Here is a 22,027-nt window from a genome sequence, read left to right on the forward strand (position 1 = left end):
AAAATATTAATTAGTTTTTATTAATTGCCATTTTATTACTTACTATATGATTGATTCTTATTCATGTGAAACTGTCATATATTCTGTACTAAATTGTTTTATACATTTAATTATTCTGGTATATCGATCCCTTCCTTTATAATATACGCTTTCAACTACAAGCCAAGGTACATGTTCCAATGAAGAAGTTATTTTGTTGTGAACAAGGTGTTAATCATTCTCAGCCATCATTGCAGATATCAGATATTCTTTTCTTTCCTGATAGGTGGTATGGTTTGATGCAGAGAACCTGGACTAAATCCCCAGACAAAAGACCAACATTCACTGAAATGAAGGAGGAGCTTGGACAGTTGTTCACCCAGCCTGCCGGAGATGACTTCTACTACTATAAACGCTAATGAATATCAAGTCATTTTCAGTACCATTATTTTCTAGTTAATACGATGCTTAACAAGTTGATTTTTCATTAAGGTTATATTTAATACCAATGGGATATTTGTATGCTTGCAATCTTATGTTCATTTCAAATATTAGCTTAAATATAAATTCTGAGACTATTTTATTACCTAGGTATCTGTACGTTAGGTTGGTACAGTAATATCAAGTGTATCATACAACCTTTGTATTATTTTGTGATCCTGTAATCGATGGATGCATTCTGTGCAAATATTAGGTATTGTGAACAATGAATAATAAAACAGATTATGATATACAAGTAGTTCCATTTAAACAGTTCAAACAATTTAGGTACTATACCAGTACATTTTCTAGGTTACCATCATAGAAAACATACTTTAAGGTACTGCAAACGTTGATAAATTGTATTATGTACTACTAATACATTTAACTCGACATATAAGTATCAGTAATCATATGAATGAATCAAAACAAGTTTTCAGCATTGTACCTAATCATATGAATGAGTCAAAATAAGGTTTCAGCCTTGTAGCTAATCATATGAATGAGTCAAAATAAGTTTTCAGTCTTGTACCTAATCATATGAATGAGTAAAAATAAGTTTTCAGCCTTGTAGCTAATCATATGAATGAGTCAAAATAAGTTTTCAGCCTTGTACCTAGTCATATGAACGAGTCAGACACTTAACACCTCAATAATATGAATGCTACTTCACGTGAATGTTCAGGATCAAAGAGATCTAACTCTATTTGGAGCTTTATCATGCAATCTAGCAAGCACGGTGAAGTCGTCCTTCCTGCCATCCTTAAAGAGCATAAACAGGACATATTTATATTTATATATTCAGGGCTAATTTTAGTAGAGAATACATCTAACAATCAAAATGATAGAATAAAACAAAAACGATTAAAACTGTACCTATCAGAATGCTGCCTAATATTTTCTGAAAGCATTTCATGCCGTTTTAAATTATAACATTTATTAAAAGTATTAAACGAAACTACACGTCTATAAGCAAAACAGTAGGAATTATGACTTGCTTGAATGACTGATTAAATTTTGCGTTGCTTGCAAAACATGTAGTCCAGAGCTGCCTCACCTTTAAAGTGACATATAGTGGATTCCTGTCGCAATTTGCCGACTATATTTAATAGGATACAAATCCTTCACAGGATGTTGTACTTAAAGACTTAAATTCGATAACAACAACCATACACCCATCATGTGCAATGTTAATTTTGATTTCCTGTAACTGGTTTTGTGTCCTTTTTACATGTTTAAGTTGTATTGAACAGATCTGGGAGCAAACGTTGCCCGTAATCGATATCCAATATGTGCTTGGTATACGACTCGTTTCAACCTTCGCAAGGCCAAGTGAGTTTTGTATGCTTGAAACATATAATGAAAACAGTATTCACAAAGACAGACCTAGGTCGTTTTACAGTGGCAGTGTAAAATGTTACATAATAAAACCATATTAATATATCTGCTTTTCAGTCAAAAATAACGAGCCTTAATAAATATTTTGCACTTCGAGCATCTCGTTTCCAGAGTACATTGCCTTTGCAATATTGAAATTGATTAGGCTGAATTAAAGATCACTTGAAGTGTTAAATAGAGTCCTTATGGTAAAAACACAATTGAACTTACTAATTAGTGCAATGTAGCTATAACATATATATGAAATTCTTTCACTTTTTACATCTGCTTCTTTCAACTATCAAGTAACAGATTAAAATTTCGTAGATTGTCCCTGGTGCTCTTTCTTTAGACCATACTAAAGCTGTCGGAGGGCACAACTATTGAAACATCAAACACTTTCAATTCTTGTCAAGTAGCTACTTTGCAGGTATTGTAAAATTTAAACACTTTGCTGTATACTTAACATATATCACGCGTTTCATGGAGCAGTAACCTGATATCCCCAATTCCTGAGATGTAAAGGTACTACAACAAACATAAAGATATTATTTAAAACCCTGATACATACATATACAACTCAATGTGACAAGAAAGACATCCAATTTATCACGATGTGAGTAATATAATCTGAATCATGCAGACCATTTCACGTTGAATACATTTAAAAACCTTTTATATATTATATGTAATTATTTCGTTTAGTATTTATTCAGTCTATTGACAAGTAAACTTCAATGTTGTACATATGATGATTTTCTTTCTTTATGACAAAATGCGATTTCAATTTTATGAACTGCCTTGGATAACGTTCTATTACCAATTCAGATATCTGCGTTCTTTTCTGATTAGCTCTGTTTCTATCGCACTAAAATCTTTGCATTCTACACAGTCTCGAATTGAGGTGAATATTATGTAGAAAATGTACACCGAAAGGAAATTCACCATCACATTAGTATTGCTGTGAGTATATCGAATTCAACAACAATTGTTACTATACAGGTAAAGCATATATGACCAGTTGTGTATTGTTCTAGTAACTGGACCGATTTTCCTGGACTCAGCTAGTGAGATTTTCAGATCGACATTTTCGGCATGTTTCGCACCATATGCTTGCATCTCTTGTGGCATAACTGGTAAAGCACGTGACATACAGAACAAAGAAAAATTATAAATATAGGCTGATTATTGTTCATTTGAAGTTTGTAAGAACGAGAACTTAAGTGCATAAAAAGTTTGAATTCAAAATGGAGACTCGGGTAGACGTTTTATAGAAAATATATTACTTATGTCTAATTAGTTAATGTTGAAAAGTCTGAAAATCTCGAAATTGTTTCGTTTCTGAATTAATTGTAAATTTTCGATAGGGCCTAAGTTGTCGGATCTGATGATCTAAAATGTATTAAGATAAATAAGTTCTGCCCCATTTAACCCAAGGAAATAAAATGTGTGCATTTTGTTTCAACTTTTGAATTTTTATTATTATTTATGTCCATTACAATATATTTCTATGCAGCAAATCTGATATGTATGAGGTCTAAAGTACTTACATCATCTTCCTTGTTGACCATTGTTGTAAGTCATGCTTGGTACGGTGCAACGTAAATGAATGGCACAATATCTGTTTGTCATTGCCATTGAGAACGTTTGCTTCAGGCATCTATCAGTTATGGAATTAGGAACAAAGAACAGTAAGTAAGAAAATATTGTTGAATTGATTGCATGTCTTAATTTGCTTTCATTAAATATATCTAGCTCTGTTTCCTCTTGGACTCTTTTTTTAGCCACTTCCTGAAAGAGTAATGGGAACGCAATCACACTCGACCCCATGGAAGCATATTTGAATGCGATTATTACTTCTCTACATGCCGGGGGACATGTTCCTGGCCCGTAGGATACCTCACTATATCAATACACGTTTTGTGAAGATTTTTAATATTTGCATAAAATAGAAAACATTCGAGATTTGCAGTAAGAAATGTCTCTGGTAGTATGCATTCCAGCTAGAAAATAATTGATATAATTTTAATAATATCATAGCAAAAAGAATTAGAGATCCTTTGTACAGAAATGGTAAGTAGTATACATTTAAGGTGGCAGCACAAGATTTGCATGAGAACTTAAATGACACTGAATAAATTTGAAGGAGGTCTTCTATTCAAAAGATATCGAAGGTAGCTATTAAAAGTATAGCAAACCTTAAAGATTTCATTTAGGAAGAGACCTACCCTGGATAAAGAGCCATGCGTTTAGAATTTTTGTAGTAGTGAACACAACTTTTAAATATATAGTCGTGGTACTTGTTGTTGTTCTAGGGTTTAACGCCATTTTTCAGTACAAGATAGGCTATACATGGCGGCCAGTATAACTTGGAGGAAGAACCCTGGAAAACCCAGAGAAGAACCACCGACCCACGAGAAGCTACTGACAGGCTTTCCCACATACCCACGCTAGCCGAGCCTTGGACTCGAACCCACACAGACAGAGGTGAGATGGGAGTGATCCAGAACGGTGAGCGCTTTAGACCATTTGGCCACTCTGGGCCCCCTGTCGTGGTACTAAGCAAACGTGAAATAGATAATGTAACTAACATTAAGTAGGCAATATGCGTTCAAATTATGTCAGGAAATAAACGAAAGTACCAGACAGATGTTTGACAGAATTCGCTATTTCGCATTGCGCATAAAATATTATCAACCACCAGGAGAAATATTTAGTATATATATTTGAATGAATGGGTTATAAACCGAAACAAGACCGTTTAAATGAAAACAAAGTTGGTTAATGACTGCTATTTCTATGCTCCGGTGATAAAGTTGCACACTGTCAAATACAAACACCAGAGACCGAAAAAAATAATTATGTATGACCGATTGAAAGGAAATACATAAAATGTGGAATCCCTTGCATGATTGAAACGTCCCATAGGCAACGTAAACAGTAGCGCGACTAACAAACTATCAATTCAGTAAGAATAACTGAGATATAAAAGAACGGCATGCTGGCATGTTAAAAACGGACCCAATTAATATAATGATATACAACATTACTATATAAAAATAAAAGATTTCTCACACTTGGTGCCATTGCATAGTAATAGATATCACAGGCGGAAACACATTTAATTAACATTTATGTCATTTTTTCATTGCACAAAAAGAATTATCAAGCGATAATTGAGTACATTGCAATATAAATAATGCAATAGAACCTCTAAAACTAGACGTACCGATTAAAAGTTTAAAAGGTTCTTCTGATTTTGACATCATCGATTTGCCAGAGACAACCTACAGAGTTGGTATAATAGTGATTGTCAAAGGACACAATATAATATACTTTCCTGGCTTATTATATCAGAGGCAGTATGTGTGAGTGAAAGTTAGAATCAAAACATAGTGTTTGCTACTGACTCGTTCGACTATATAGCAGTTGCCTATTAATTACGTACAGAGCCGACAAGGGGTGGGGGAGGTGACAACCGGTGAATTTATCCCCGGGGCCCAGGCCCGTAAGAGGCCATGCTCAAACGACACTTTTTAATTTTATATAAGAAAAATTTTGTTTAAACAAGAACTAGGATAGGCCCGGGTGTTTCTTACCCCCGGGACCGTGTTCGCTCTCTATGGCCCGATTACGTAGATAAAGCGACCCAGAATGAAATGTATTAATCATTCAAACCAGCTAAAAGAAACATATTTCATCCAGAATAATGCTATATTGGCTCTATTTTAAGTACTTTGCCACAAACTAAGTTACCTCCTTTGAGCACATAGACTAAAACTTCTTTTTAGTTAGAGACTATTACATCTCTACGCTATTCATATTTCCAAAACCGGAGTGATATTTCTTGTTTCTACAAGGAACTGTAGACTTCAACACTACAGATTACAACATACGTCATCTTCTTCTGTCTTGGATTCTTCGTCGGAACTCGAACTTGAAATCATTAGAACATTTTGTTATTAGGACTTCAAAAATTTTATTCGTGGATTATTCTTGGAGTATTTTTGGATTTGATTCTTAAAACCTTAAATTCATTATTTTTCAATTTTACAGCACTTTTCCAGGAAAATAAATTATTCTATTTTTCAAAGCTTGTTGTTTTCACTCTTTCTTATGTTACTGTTTATTCGAGCCTAAAGACGTAACATAAAAAAGATCAATTATTATTTGAAATTCTTAACATGTCGATAAGATCTGAATAAGGTGATTGTCAATAGTTTCAGGCAAAACACACACACACACACTCGCACACAACCGCACGCATTAAAATAAATCAGCCATATCAAAGGACAAAATACACCATTTGGGGAATGAAAATAAGGACTCCACTATAATAGAAGACATTTTAAAGAAAAACAAGCAAAGTTGGAAAGTTAAAATCATACGAAAGGTGGTAGGAGTTAGCATACCCATCTGTAGAGAGGACATACTGTTATGCTCTGATATCTTTTTCACCTGCACTGAACATCGACTGTTTGTAAACAAATCTGGATTTTGAAATCAACTATCTGCCAGTAGCAGGCATGCACTACGAAACTACCTTTCTGAATTTTGTTGCTCGTTAAAATCACAGCTATTTTTCTGTGTATATTACACCAAAAGCTATCATCGTTAAATATTAACTTCTAAGACATATATTCAATTCATAAAAGGAAAACAGCTTGTATATGGAAAACGAGTAATTGGCCAGTGTACTCTCACATTTTATGATCACTTTGAAAGTTTATTATAAATGCTTTCTATGTGTACTGGATACAGTACTTTTACTCGTTATTCACCTTGCATAACATACATGCAATTTGCACAATTATAGTCCCTTTGTTGTACTTGCCCATAGAAATCATAATTTAGTAGATTATTACGAGGAGATAACTGATTATCATAGATCTCTTGATGTAGAATTAAAGGAGTTTAAGAAATTAATCGGACTACAACCAAATATAATTCAGTGTGAAATAATACTTAAAATAATTTCAGAAACTTATATGAACGATTTGCTGCAAATGACACCAAATGATTTAATAGTGGCAAATAGAAAGATAGTTCATGATACATTTCAACAGCGGTAATTTCAGTTGCATAAAGAAAAGTTTTCAGATGTACGTGTACCATTGTTTTATAGACCAGCTGATACACGATGACAGAATATCGACATTGAAATACCAGGACAGACTGAGAAACAGGATCTCGTACTAAATGAAGCTGTCGCATTTGAGGTCAGTGTTGCTGAGGATATGCTACGCGCTGATAAATTACCGTGGACACTGGGATACGCAATGACAGTTCACTCATCTCAGGGGTTAACTATTTTTGATACAGTTGTTTGGATCGTCGATGATCATGTCGAATGTGCAAACGTAGTTTATCTCGCAGTGTCTCGAGTCAGAAGAATATATCAGAATTATATAGACACTACAGAAACCATCAAGGATGTTATTGATACTGATATAGTTTTAAAAACAAATAGCTGGTTATAAACAAAGTGACAAAACAAAACAAACGAGAATTTGATTCTAGATGTTGAATTTGTCATAGCATTGAAGAAGCAGCAGAATAATCATCGTTCGAGCTGTAATACAGTAATGTTGTGGCAGTACTCGAGTAATGATCCAAAACAATTTACCGTAGATAGAAAAGATAGTAGTCTTGGTCATACACGGGAAAGTGTGATACGGACCTGTCTTGAGTGTAACCGGCGTAGAGGTGCTAGTTAAGTGATCATGGTGGTAATTGTGTATCCGTAGGAATTACTTGTAATTGTTCACGCGTAAATCCACGTTGAAGAGAAGTTGAATCTAATCTGTAGATTTGCGGGCCTACCAGTAGATGCAACCACGCTGGAAATTTTGTGTGTGGTAATACTCCAGATAGGATCAGTCGGTCTTTTTCAGCAGGTTCATATAAATATCGTAGAGTAACATTACCCAGCACTGGTTGTGCTGAAAAATCACGTCGTTGTACTTGTATATGTTTTTTGTGATTGCATTAATAGGTTTCATATTGATTGTTCGTGTTACTTCATTATTTAATACAGCTATCACACTTGGTAATCTTGCAACCCATTCACCAGATCTTTTGTCTTGAATTATCTTTTTCGTGTATTGATATATAAATAACCGATCAGCAAGTGTTCTATTAAATCGTTCAACAATTGCCTGATCACGATGAATTACAGTATGTCCTCGTCGTAGTGTTGCTTCATCAACGATGTTACTGCACCCTGAAATTCTCTGCCAGGATCAACTTGTAGCAGTGTGACCATCGTAGACTACCACGTCGATAAATTTGTTCAAACGCAGAAGCTATTGCAATTGCTGTCTTTGTTGATAGCGGCTCTGTTTCCTTGTATCTACTTGCAACATCAACGACAGTTAGCGCGTATTTGTATGCTAATTGACGTCTTCCAATTTTAATAGCATCATGTGGTAAACATAAAATATCAACCTGATGAACTTCATTTGTCACGCTAACATTGAAATTTGCATGATGAATTGTGTAGGTGATGGTAGTTAAAGTTGCCATATTGCCTGTCGTGCTAACCATTTTTCAGCAGTCGAACAATCGACACCTGCTGCTCCGGCGAGTTTACTAATCACTGCTCTACCGTTTCAATATCCTCTTGGGCTATAATAAATCGTCTCCATTATAATAATAGTCGGTTGATTGCCGGCTCCTAGTACAAAATTACCTTTCATCGCAGATCTCACCAACCAATTAGCTAATGATTCTTTAAAAGATTTATTTTTTATGGAATTTATATCAAGTCGAGTACCAGGACCTCAATAGTTATATCCTGGAAGATGTTTTTCTCCTGGGTATTTCATCCATGGAGCTCCTGGTAACTTTGTTAACTTGGCGGCAATATCACCTCCCATTTTTTGAAAATACTGTTTGGATCAGGAATACATTTTTAAAAATTTACCACATCGTTCACACTTACGTGTAAATGCTTGTCGTTTGTTTTTTGTTTTTATAGTTGTTGTGGGAGTACGCGCCCTGCATTTCACACAATATAAATCCATATTATTTATTATATTTTTATAACATGGCTGTCAATGATTTCTCGGCAACAAAAAAGCGCGAACCGGTCAAGCATTATCCAGTGTTGCTAAATTATATTCGAATGATTATTATAAGACCGTCTTGCTCTGGTAAAACACAATTTCTACTTAATTTGATAATGAAGTGGATGAAATGGGATTAGTTGTATTTGATATCTCCGTCAGCCGATGATCAACGATGTTACAATATACTTAAAGACTTCAACGAGCGCGATTTTATTACTGATATTGACGACTTCAACAATTTAGTCCTGTGCGATGATGTGATATTGGACAAACAATTAAATCCTGCTGGAATATTTTTCCGAGGAAGAAATAAAAACACCGATGTGATTTTATGTACTCAGCGGTATACAGAAATGCCTAAAGTGATCAGGGATAACTGTAATGTTTTTGCTGTGTTTAACGGAGTTAATAAGAATACGATAAGAAATATTTATCAGACTTGGTGCCGCGGTGATATGGATTATAATCGGTTTAAAAATTTATTTAGCAAAGTGGAGTTAACCGCGTATGGTTTCATAACAATAAAATTGCATGATCCACGGACGCGATATCGAATTGATCTTGATAAAAATAATTAATTGATAGCAGCAGAGAGGGCGCTGCCACAGATATGTATCACGGTGGGTAAACGCTGTGTATACATGAAAAAACACTGACGCAAAAAAAGTAACAAAAACAACTAAGCCGTAAGAGAGACTGACTCTCGGAAACTTAGAGGCTTTGGTTTCACGTTATCGGCGTTGGTTTTTTCTTCTTTCTTTTTCTTCTTCATTTTCGTATAAGCCTTAGTTTTCATAAATATACCGTATTAAAAGTCCTCCGTTCTCCCTCCCTGCTGCTGGACGCTTATTGATCGGAAAACGTGAGCATCACCAGCAACTGGACACTTAGTTCATTTCCCATCGAACATACATTTATTATAATAAAGCTTAAAACTAATGTATATATTCGATGGCACACACACCATACATGCTGTCATTAGTGCAAATCGGTAAATATATATATATATATATATATATATATATATATATATATATATATATATATATATATATATATATATATATATATATATATAGGAATGCACTTAGATAGGCCGGTAGCTTCGCGTGTATTGTTTATAATGGTATTTTCCAGCAACTATATGTGTTCTTACAATGTCGATGTCTTCCAGTAACATGTATGTATGTTTATTTACAAATATGAATGATTTGACTCTGTGTATGAACATATTTTACTTATATACGAATGGATGCAGAAAGGAATTGCTTTGATTGATGGATATATTTGTATAGGTCTGAGTTGTTCAAAACTATCGCTAATTCGGTACCTTTGTACAAAACCTCTGTCCCTAAGCACACGTTGTTCAATCTCTCTAGTTCTCTCTTCCGATCTTTAATTCAATTAATTGAATTGCCACTGTTCCCATGGTTCCCATTGTTATGTATATTTAATTGTTTACTGGACTTTATAAATTGTAAATAGAATGTTTGCATAGCACTGAGTTCGTAACATTCTAGACTCGTATTTACAATTAGATTGGAATTTCCCATTGAAATGATTCATATCATGGAAAAGTGTAACTTGTATAAATAGGGATTTGATAAATAACTTATTATTGGCCAGGGGGAATCCACGATCTGAATTTTCACTTGTGTTATTGACATATAATTCGAGAAGAATTATTTAGTTAAAATATTCATTGGGATTACTAAAGTGGTCTTTGACATTTGGATTAATATATTAGTTTGAAATTGTGTGCACATAGTCAAAGACATTATGGATTGCATGGTTGTCTTTTATCAGGATTTGTCTATATTTCTGGACCTGTGATATGATATTTAGGCTTGTTTGGAATTTAACGTGCAAGGTTGTAAATATATTTTGAATTTTTCTTTTGCACTGTAGAGAAATACAAAACATTACTTAAAATTGTTGGTTTCAGCTTACTTTCGTTTTTGTTACAAAATTTAAAACCTAGAGTCGTAACATCAGAAGTTCACAACACTCTGATCAACATTAAATCTTACAACACAGTGAAATGCCTCAATGATTCGAACCGCTAATTCATTTCCCATATAAATGAATGTCATATATTTAAATAATACTTTCTTCATTGGATTGGTATGAAAACCAAACATAGTTCCGTTTATCATAAGTTTTGTCAGCTTTGAATAAACAGGTGTTTTGTAACATTTTCATGAGACTCGTGCCGCTAAATCTTCACCTTATATTATAGCTTCGTACGAAGAGTCCATATACTATTTTGTCAGTAGGAATTTAAATACAGGATACACTTATCTATAATTTTTCGACTTTGTCCGCTTGAGATATAAAATGTTCTTTTTATTATGGAGTTTGAAGGGCTGAATTAAATAAAACAGTTGAAACAACTTATTGCCTACGAGTTCCAAGATATTTAGGTTTTTCCATTTTACGTCTATGTATATTGTGTAGACAGAATAGTTTTAATCATAAGCTGTAAACATAGGTCTTTTCATGTGTTTATGGTTACTTAACATAATATTTTACTTGTCCTGTTTATGTAGCACTTTAAGAAACAGCAAATGGGCTACATAAGTAAAATGTATTATTAAACAAAATGCTAAAACTATTATGTATATATAACTACAAAGATTAGTCCTTATTCAGTGTTTACTCCGCTCCTTGGCTTGTCTCTTGTATTCATTAAATGAATGTCTTGTCATTGTCTGCAACCAATGATGGGCTCCATTTGATATCATGGCGTTTCTCCAGTGTGAAAGGACCTGGTCAAATCGCTCACTGTGCTCGTCGATCACTGCTCCGCGGATCAGTGGAGCAAGTCTCGATGAGAGTGCAAAATGTATCTTTGGTGACATGTTGCAACCGAGGCTTTTGGAGGTTTTCAACCAACTCCAAGTAATTATCTGCCTTATACGAGATAGTTTTTCCCTCTAATGGAAAGGCTTTCCATGTCGTATTTTTCTTGCCACTCAGTGCTCGGTTAAATGCATCACCTCGATGAAGTACACGAATCGAAGGACCAACAAAGACACTTTCCTTTATCTTAGCATCACTTAACCGTGGAAAGATTCCATGGAGATACTTGAAAGCTGCTTATGTTTTGTTCATGGCCCAGCTTGATGTGCAAGGGTTGGATACAACATTTGCCTTGATTCAACAAGTGGTGGATGCTGAAAACATTTCCTCCAGGCTCCAATGACTGTCGCAGTGGCCAATGTCTCTTAATGTAGTATGAATCTCTCGCACGACTATCCGATTCAGAGAGAAAACAGCAATACCTTGCGAATCCTGTCTGTAGACCAATCAAGAGAGCAATAACCTTCAAATCGCCACAAAGCTGCCACTAATGTTCGTCATAGTCTATGCACATCAAAAGTTGTTTCATGTTTTCATAGGTTTCCTTTATATGGACTGCATGCGCAACTGGAATTGATGGCAAAATATTGCCATTATGCAGCAAAACAGAGTTTCCACTGCTGCAGTCAGGATCCCAACAGCTCTGCGCTACACCTGGATTGTTCCAAATCCATGATACGGTCATTCAATTCACCTTATGTTATGAGATGTGGTTCAAAGGAGGAGGATGGAAAAAATATGGATCATGTGACATTGATGGTTCAGGACTAGAAATTTCATCCTCCTCCTCTTACTCGCCTGATTCAAGTGAGAATGATTCAGTCGCATCAGGTATTGGCAATCCTTCTCCGTGGGATACTGCGTGTATAGCTGATGGAATGTTTAGATAATGCACAGTCCACGTTTCTTCTTTGACACACCTTTCCCAACTGGAGACCCCAATAAGAAGTAACAATTGCTAATATCATCTGTTATATCTCTCCGAATCATTGGCACTGCAAAAGTCATAGATTTCCTTTTCCTGTTCAACCACTGACATAGATTTTTCGCACAAGTGTTCCAGCGTAAATTAAGGTGACAGGTTTTCTTAGTGGTTATACTGCGCTTTTGTGATGTACGAGAGATCACTTCTCACTTTGGCTAAACAGAACTGTGTCCCTTTCCAAAATCGATCACTGATAAATAAGAGAGTACGACACCTTATGATTTCTAGGGTTGATATTGGGCAATTTGTTTAGCAGAGTGATGTAAGCTTACTTATGACTGCATCATCCATGACTTCTAGGAATAACATGATGCGATTCGTATCGTGTCTGACGCAATGCCATCTTCGGATTTCATCATTCATTGTTTTGAATAAAAAGCAAGTAATGTCCTGTCAAGAACGCATTTTAGTCATTTCTGGTTTAAATTGAGAGTCCTTTCCTTGATAACTCACTTATCGTCCGCTATTCCTTAGTCAAGGGTCGTATACCCAGTATCGTATCCTTAAAACTAGAGCCAATCAACACATTTAAGCATTATTTTCGTTCTCAGTGAGCAAGAATAAATAACGTCTGACTACATTTAGTTTGGAAGCATTTTGGCTGTAGATCAGTTATATCAAAATTAAAAGAAATATTTTATTGTGAACAATAATACATAGATTGAAATTTATGAAATACATAATGAAGTAAAATTAAATTCATTAACTAGCTATTGAGTGCTTTATTTTTTATTCACCATCATCACGCTCTAAGTTAATTAATGGTTTGATACTTATCCCGATCATCAATTTTATACATTGATATGTATTAACAGAATTGGGAAACAAGTTTGCACTGCACTAATTAGGGTGGAATTCTAAGCACATGTAATGATAAAATTCGACACTTATGAAAAGCCTACAAATGATAAGAAAGAATGTTGCTTTGCAAGAAATGTTCACACATTTATATATTATAGATGTAGATAACTGAATAAATGCACGTATTTTAATAGTAAGACTAATGGTTTTCTTAATTTTATGTGTCTGCCATACACATGCACATTAAAAAAAAACGTTTACCTATGGGGTTTATATAATAGGAAGAATCAAATTTGTTATGTATATTTAATTTGCACGGATTTGTTTAAAAATTGTCTTTAATTTTCTTTTTATTTCATTATATGCTGTCGGTAAGGAAACATTGTATCTAGTAGTTGCCGTTGTCCTAAATCAATGATAGTTTAGGTAAACACGTTCAGAGTGAGGATTATAATAATAATAATAATAATAATAATAATAGTGTGGACCTTATATAGCGCCTTATCTTTAGAAGCTCTAAGCGCTTTACAACTTTAGACAACACCTATAAGATAAGAAACATAATAATATTATTACAAAAACAAACATGAAATTAGAAAAACATTTTTTTTAAAAATTAAAAAAAAAACATTTAAAAAAAAATTAAAAACATGCTGAGAATATTTCAGGTAGAAAACATTATTCGGTCTTTAAGTTTGTTCTTGCTGTCGAAATAAGTGAGTTTTGAGAGCCCTCTTGAATGTGATCACGGTGTCTTTGTGTCTAAGTTCAGTGAGCAATTCATTCCACGTCACTGGGCCCTGGTATGTAAAAGAACGCTGTCCATATGACTTTGTTTTCATACTTGGAATAATGAGTATACGATTGTCAGAAGAGGAGCGTAAGTATCTTGCTGGTGTGTACACAAGAGTGAGGTCAGATAGGTATGTTGGACTAGAGTCCGACAGTGAGATGTAGCACAGAGAACAAATTTTGTGTTTGATTCTGGATCGAATGGATATCAAGTGTAGGGTACAGAGCCAGCAGGGATGTGTGCTGTGATCGAGGTATTCTAAGTATGAATTGAGTTACAATAGTCCAGTCTTGAAAGTACTAATGCACACACAAGTGTTTTAGTGGCATCAACTGAAAGATATTTGCGAATTGAGCTGATGCGTCTCAGCTCAAGATATGCAGCCTTGCATATGTTCATGACATGTTGGGTCAATGTGAGAGTACTGTCCAGAGTAACACCTAGGTTTCGTACTGATTGTGTGAATTTAATGTTGGCGTAAAGGATGTGAATGAGAAAGTCTTTGTGTTGTGATCAGAATGGCCTCAGTTTTATCATCATTCATCTGCAGCTTGTTACAAGTCATCCATGATTTCACATGAGAAATGCACCTCTCTACACCTTGGATGGTAGCATCAACTTCAGTTGGGTGGCTAGTTTTGTATATTTGCGTGTCGTCAGCGTACAGTTGATGAGACACTGGATGATGATCTATGACACTTGAGAGCGATTGAGTGTACAGAATGAAGAGAACATGTCCAAGAACAGACCCCTCGTTCAAGGGACATTGTAATTTTGTAAAGCAAGACTACGTGATGATTGTCATAATGTTACTTGTTTAGACTCTTTTAAACAGTAACAAGAAAAGAGTGAAGACAGCAAACTTTGTACAATTTAACAAATAATTTATTTCCCTAGAAGAACAATGTAAAAATAGAAAAATGACTTACAGTTTTACGAATCGAATCCAAAAATAATTCAAGAATAATCCAAGAATTAAAAAATAGAAGTCTTATTAATAAAATGTTCTAATGAAACTGAGTTCGAATCACGATGAAATCCAAAATGAAGGGCGATGACGTATGTTGTGGTCAGTGTAGCACTGATGTGTCAACAGTTGTTTGTTGAATCTCACAAAATAATATTCCAGTGTTTGAATTTTGTAAATTTCGATAACTGTCATTGTCCAAGAATTAATTTCGAGCACAAGTGTTTCCAGGGGAAAACAATCTCTTAGAATCCACATAATTCAAAGAAAAAATAAAAATTCAGTTCAAACTGGTCACAGAAAATAAACATTTTGACTTCTCGAGTGCTAAGGCAAAAATAAAAATATTTTCAATACATTAATATTAAATCTGCTACTGCGCAAAACAGATGCCCGGATGCGGGTTAATCATCTAGTAAAACCAGAGTTTAAAATAATTACTAGATGGTATTTGTCACGTACTGCAAGTACGGACTCGATTTCACTTCATGAATCTGCTCTAAGAAAGAATATTTTTAAAAAATTATAAAGGTTGTTTACTTCAACTTATGAATCAAGATCAGGAACTAGGTCATCATTAGATACAAAGTTTCCATTATTAGTGTTACGAAAAACTGAACTGAATGTCTGAAAAACGAAATTCTGGAAAATGTCACATCCAGTAAAAAGAAAATAACATTACAATAGCATGTATTGGAATTAAAAATATTAAAACTAACAAACAAATAATTAAATTAATTAAAATATAAATTAAATCAAATATACATAATAATATACTTTATTGTAATTCTGGTGATGGACTTCATAATTATAACTAAGATCCTTCTAGAATAATGCACTTTTGACCATTATCCATGGTCTCTTGTTACGTCTTATTTTAAAATATAAATCTTGTTTATTTGAAAACTGGTCATATGTGCTTAGAAATAGAGACTGAAATTCATCTTGACATTTCAAATAAAGATTTAATTATTGTATTGTAATGTTGTGATCCAAGAAAACTCTGTTGGTACATCATCATTATGCGGACCACCACAGTTACATATATACCTTTAAATATATACCTTTATTTAAGTTCGATTTCTTCTAAAGTTTATACAGACTTTAATTATACGGATATGTGTCAGTAATTCTAGGATTATTTGGGATTTAGTTCTCAATACCGTAAGTTCCCCTTTGGCATTTTCACTTTGTATTCTAAGGAAATATATTAATTGTTAAATTTTCAAAGCCTGTTGCTCTTGAGAATGATATTGATCATGAAATTACTAGTTTAGCTGACAAAATTATTGGTTAGGCTTTTGATGAGGTCATTTTTATTTCTCGTTTGGATCATTCAGAAGGTATTGATCACAGTGAGCGTCTTTTAACTACTCATTTTCTTTAGTCAGGATAAAAAACGACAATCACTTGTCGTCGAACGGGAAAACGATCACAATGTATGCATCTACAAAGGTTCGCTGAGGCAATTCGTTTGAGGAATATTAAAACTAAAACAATAGTGAAAGCTTTGATAACGACTTTTACTCAATTTGGCATGCCCGAATCTGTCCAATCTGATCAAAAGTCAAACTTTAAGTCTGGAATTTTCCAGAAAGTTATGCATGAATTAGGCATCGAACAATTCATGTGTTTTGCCTATCACCCTGAAAGCCACAACATATGATTATTTGATACTGGAAAAGATTGGAATGAAGGTGTTTACTTACTGTTGTTCGCTGTTAGGGAATCAGTTCAAGAAACTTTAGGGTTTAGTCTCTTTAAACTATGTATTGGATATACTGTCCGTGGAACATTGAAGTGGTTAATGGAGAAACGTCTTTTAAATGAAGATGTAGAAATGAATCTTCTCGATTAGTTTTCTAATTTTAATTACAAGTTGTTAAAAGATTGATAAGTAGCAAGAACTAATCGGCACTCTGCTCAGTCAAAAATGATATTAAGGCATGACAAAAATACAAAGGAAAGGAGTATTCAGCTTGGGTATAGAGTTATGGCTGTCTTGCCCATACCACACAATACTTTTCTAATTACAATGGTCCTTATACAGTTGAAAAGAAGGTGCGTGATTTGAATGATATCATCAATACTCCTGGCACGCAAAAACAAAAACAGCTTTGCCATACAAATCTGTTAAAGCAGTATATATAGAGAGATCGTCAGGTTATTTGTGCAATCAGTTTAGTTGTATCTGTCCCACACCGTGAGGATTTAAGCGATGGAATGTAATCTGAATGTAACGACTTTGGTATAACCAATCTTCAGAATGCAGAAATTATGAATTATCTGGAACAGAAAATTTCACATCTATAGCAACAAGAAAAGAAGAAATAAATACAGGTGATACATGAATGTGAGAACTTGTTTTCAGATGTTCCAACTGGTAAAAATACAAAATCTACCATGACGTTGAAATTGTAGATTCCACGCCTGTGAAACAACCTCTGCACGCGATGTACCTCTCAAGCAGAAATGGTTGAAAAATGACATTTAGTATTTTGCTGGACAATAGAACCGAATAAAGGTGGCTGTGGTTCACCATGTTTTCTTGTACCGAAACCAGGTAATTTTTTCGCAGTTGCGCAGTCTATAAAAAGGCAATAGGGTGACCAAAACACGTTTAATGCCAAGAATTGACGACTGCATTGATTTAGCAAATTCTGCTGACGAAAAGGGAAAAGGAAATGTAAGTACCCATGAATCGAGATGGACTTCATCAATATAAAAAGATGCCTTTTGGGATAAAAAGGTTTGATTCGTACTTTTCAGGACACACGATACTAATTATACGTAAGAACTGTGAACCAGTCATGAAATGGGTGAACAAATAATAGAATATTTACGGGTTTGGTGGTCCATAATTGGTTAATAATGAAAATTAAAATTTTAGTAAAAATATCTTTTGAGAGCTTATCGTATCTGTAATTTAAAAAAATATAGACACAATTCTATTGATGCAGTTTTAATAGTTTTACACGCTTGACTTGGGAATACGATAATGAAAGTAGCACCTCATTCATTTGGTGCAGAATCAATAACATGTGTTTCATGCACATGTAGATAAAAAAATGCCTCGGGTCATATGGTGTTCACACAAAAGCTTGCACAATGGATAGTTGTGCATGGAGACATGGAAGTCTGATCATCAGCACCAAGAAATTTTAAGTTATTGAATTTTGAATATGATGGTGTTTCCATATGTTTACTGTGGGAGTTGAATTAGTACCGTGACTACTACAACGTTTAATGAATTTGATTAAATCTGGACTAGGTAATCGCGATGCTTGCATCGATGACGTCATAATCAACAACGACTTCGGAAAGATCACTTAGAGACACTTCGGAAATTCTTTGACAGACTCACTGATGAAAATTTGACAATTAATATATATAAAAGTGAGTTTTGCTGGTGTGAAGTTCTATGTGACTCACTGTTATACGTTGGGGTGGGGTGCTCCCAATATTTATTCGAATTACTAAGGAATTCCCACCCTGACTCGTTTTTGTAGGAAGTGAAATTAGTGATAGAGAGAGGTAAAGCTCCGACTTTTGGAAGGGCGAGCTGTCAATCCCGCCTGATGTAGCCGTTCCAAAACGTCAGCTAACAGAGTGAGGTGTTTACCCCACGTGCTAACAAAAGGTCATCCATGAAGTTGTGGACACCCCTATCGCGCAAGGGTTCCAACAGCTTCCGCATCATCCTACTAAAGACGCTGGGCGCATTCTGTACCCCGAACGGCATGACTAACCAATGGTAGGTCCCGTCGGGAGTAGCAAAAGCGAGCTTTGCCCTATCCTCCTCCCTTACCGGAATTTGCCAATAGCCTTTGGACAAATCCAGCTCGGAGAAATATTTCGCTTTCGAGACAGAAGCAAAATATGTTCCGGATCAGGTAACCTTTGGACTTGAAATTCTGTCACCTGATTCAGCTTCCGGTAGTCGACACAAAACCGATGGGTGCCATCCTTCTTCTGCACTAGGACTACCGGAGGGCTGTACGGAGAGTCGGCGGGTTCGATTACTCCAAGGGCAATCATCTGCTCGATCTCCTCCCTTATGACTTGTCGTTTTGCGTGGGGCAAAGGGGTAGGGTTTCCGTTGGACTGGCCGGTGGTCAACCAGCTTTAACCCGAACTCGACAAGTGACGTTCTCCCGGGTATTTCCGTAAGCACATCGGAATACCCGGCCAGCAACGTCTCAATCTCTTCCCGCTGTAACGCAGTCAACATGGGGTCGCACTCCACGTCCGAGGGTGTCTCAGCCCTCGTTAACGGACAGCTCGGAACAGGGTTGGCACCTTCCGTATCGCCTTCGGTGTCCTCGGTGATTATCGTGAAGATAACAAAATCGCTGAGGGTCTCTCTTTCCCGGTATATGTTAAGGAGATTGGCATGGTACAATTTCTCCTTCGTTGGTAGCCGTATCCGATAGGTTTGACCTCCGACCTTCTCGGTGACAACGTATGGACCCCTCCAGGAAACTTGCAACTTGTTGAGTTCTTGGGGCAGCAGCAACAACACCCTGTCCATCACTTCAAACTGCCGTGGTTTTGCGCGCTTGTTGTAATTTTTCGCCTGACGCGCCTTCGCTAGCTTGAGGTTCTCCTGTGCGAGGGAACAAACTTCCTCCAGTTTGTTGCGCAAGTCCGCGACGTACTGGTAGGTAGTGCATACCTCCTCCACAGCGTGATCGTCTGTCCATAGTTGTCTCAGTACGGCGATTGGGCCACGTACGGTCCTCCCGTAGAAGAGTTCAAAGGGAGAAAACCCTAAACTCGCTTGGGGTACTTCCCGATATGCGAAAAGCATTGCAGGAATGTATCCATCCCGATGTTTAGGGCGGCCTTCGCACAGCTTCTTGAGCGTGTTCTTCAATGTCCCGTTAAACCGTTCGACCAGCCCGTTACATTGAGGGTGATACGGTGTAGTCGTAAGATGTTTAATCGACATCAGTCGGTTTACCTCTGCCATCACGCGACTCATGAATTGTGTCCCTTGGTCGGTCAGGAACCCGTCGGGCACTCCGACTCTTGACCAAATCCCAAACAGCGCTTCCACGACGGTTTCCGAATCAATATTACGCAGAGCGACGGCCTCCGGATAGCGTGTAGCGTAATCTACGACCGTTAAGATATTCTGTGCGACGACGCGGGTTTTATCGGTCCGATCGAGTCCATCGCGACGCGTCTAAACGGTTCATCGATAAGGGGTGTACTCCCCAAGGGGACGGGTCGATGATCCGTTTTCGGTGCCATTCTCTGACACTTGTCACAGGAGAGACAGAATCGTTTAACGTCTCCCTGGACCCCTGGCCAGTAGAATTCTTTGACAAGGCGGTCACGCGTCTTGGCAATTCCCATGTGTCCACCCATGAGACTCTCGTGCGCGAGTTTCAACACTTCACCTCGCTTCTCCTTTGGCACGACGACTTGCTTAAAGTGTTCGTTACCATTCCTGGCGTGGCGATACAAGATCCCCTTCTTGTATGCGAACTTCACCACGCCATTCGGAGTTTTTTTCTCCGTTCCCGCTGCAGCGTGTTTGTGCAACTGCGCCAGAGTTGCATCTTCCTGTTGCAGCTGCCTCAGCCGGAAGAACTTTACTCACCGGTATCGATGTAACTTCGATCGGCTTTGCTTTCGTCTGTCGACTCTTCGACCTGGTTTCCACAGCACTCACCGGCATCGGTGTGCAGGTTTCGGGGTTCGGTTGTGGCAACACATAACGACATCCCAGTATGACGTCATGTGATAAACCATTCAAGCACGCAGCTTCAATTTTCCCTTTCACGTACGGTGAATCGAGGTCAATGACAGCCACTGGTAATGAGTCATGCGCGCTGTTCGCGTACTGAACTTCGATTACCTCCCCTGTGTAATCTTCGGGCTTCATGTACTTCTTGTCGACAAGGGCAGGAACGCTACACCCAGTATCATACAAGATGGTGGCACCTTCTCCGTTGACAGTAGCAGACGCAAGGTTTGATGGGTTACAGCTTGCCTCCGGCTCGCGCTCCTTCCTAGCGACGGCATTCACCTGGGTCTGCCTGCCCTTGGGACAGTCCCTGGCAATATGCCCCGGGCGCTTGCAGTTGTAACACGTCGGCGGCCCTCGCCGACCTGCAAGTCCCGCTTTCGTGGGTGAGGCCTGTCCAGGTCTATGGTTGGCATCCTTACCTGTAGATCCCCCTCCGACCCTCCCGTCGCCCTGACGGTTACGGACAGCCGGCTCTACCTCAACCACACGGCGTGATTCAGTGGGTCGGGGTCTGTCCGCACCCCCGGAACCTCCACTCTTCGAGTGTGCCTGCTCGTATCGCTCCGCCATGCTAGCGATCTCTTCGAGCATCCTGTGCTCTCGCTCTGCTAGGAAGACCGCGACGGTAAGTACTCAGGACATGTTCCTTGAGTATAACCTCGCGTAGCCCGTCGTACGATCGTTCGACTTCGGCCATCTTCATCCACTTCTCAAATAACCCTCGAACACGGGTGTGAAATTGAGAGTGGGTCGAGTCCCGAAAAAGTTTACGGTACGTTTCGGTGGTCAGCCGATAATGGCAAAGAAGGGCCTTCTTGAGCGCATTATAGTCGTCAGCATCGTCTGCAGCTAAGCCTTGGTAGACTTCACGAGCTGCACCTTGCAAAAAAGCTGAGACATTAATCGCCCAATGTTGCTCAGGAATTTTATGAGCGTGAGCGAGTTTCTCAAACTG

General features: G+C 37.1%; 1 protein-coding gene across 1 annotated transcript in view; it reads left to right on the top strand.

The window, feature by feature from the left end:
- The window catches only part of LOC149784055 (uncharacterized), a 124,872-nt gene extending 121,276 nt beyond the window's left edge, over positions 1-3,596 (top strand). Inside the window, exon 25 of the mRNA XM_089932941.1 lies at positions 266-3,596. Within this exon, the coding sequence (XP_089789067.1) occupies positions 266-398 (133 nt within the window). The 3' untranslated portion in view covers positions 399-3,596. The remainder of the gene's footprint in view (positions 1-265) is intronic.
- Positions 3,597-22,027: the final 18,431 nt, after the last annotated feature.

Source organism: Sinohyriopsis cumingii, chromosome 14, assembly GCF_028554795.1.
Source record: "Sinohyriopsis cumingii isolate HCF-2022 chromosome 14, ASM2855479v2, whole genome shotgun sequence".
In the NCBI taxonomy this organism is placed as follows: Eukaryota; Metazoa; Mollusca; class Bivalvia; order Unionida; family Unionidae; genus Sinohyriopsis; species Sinohyriopsis cumingii.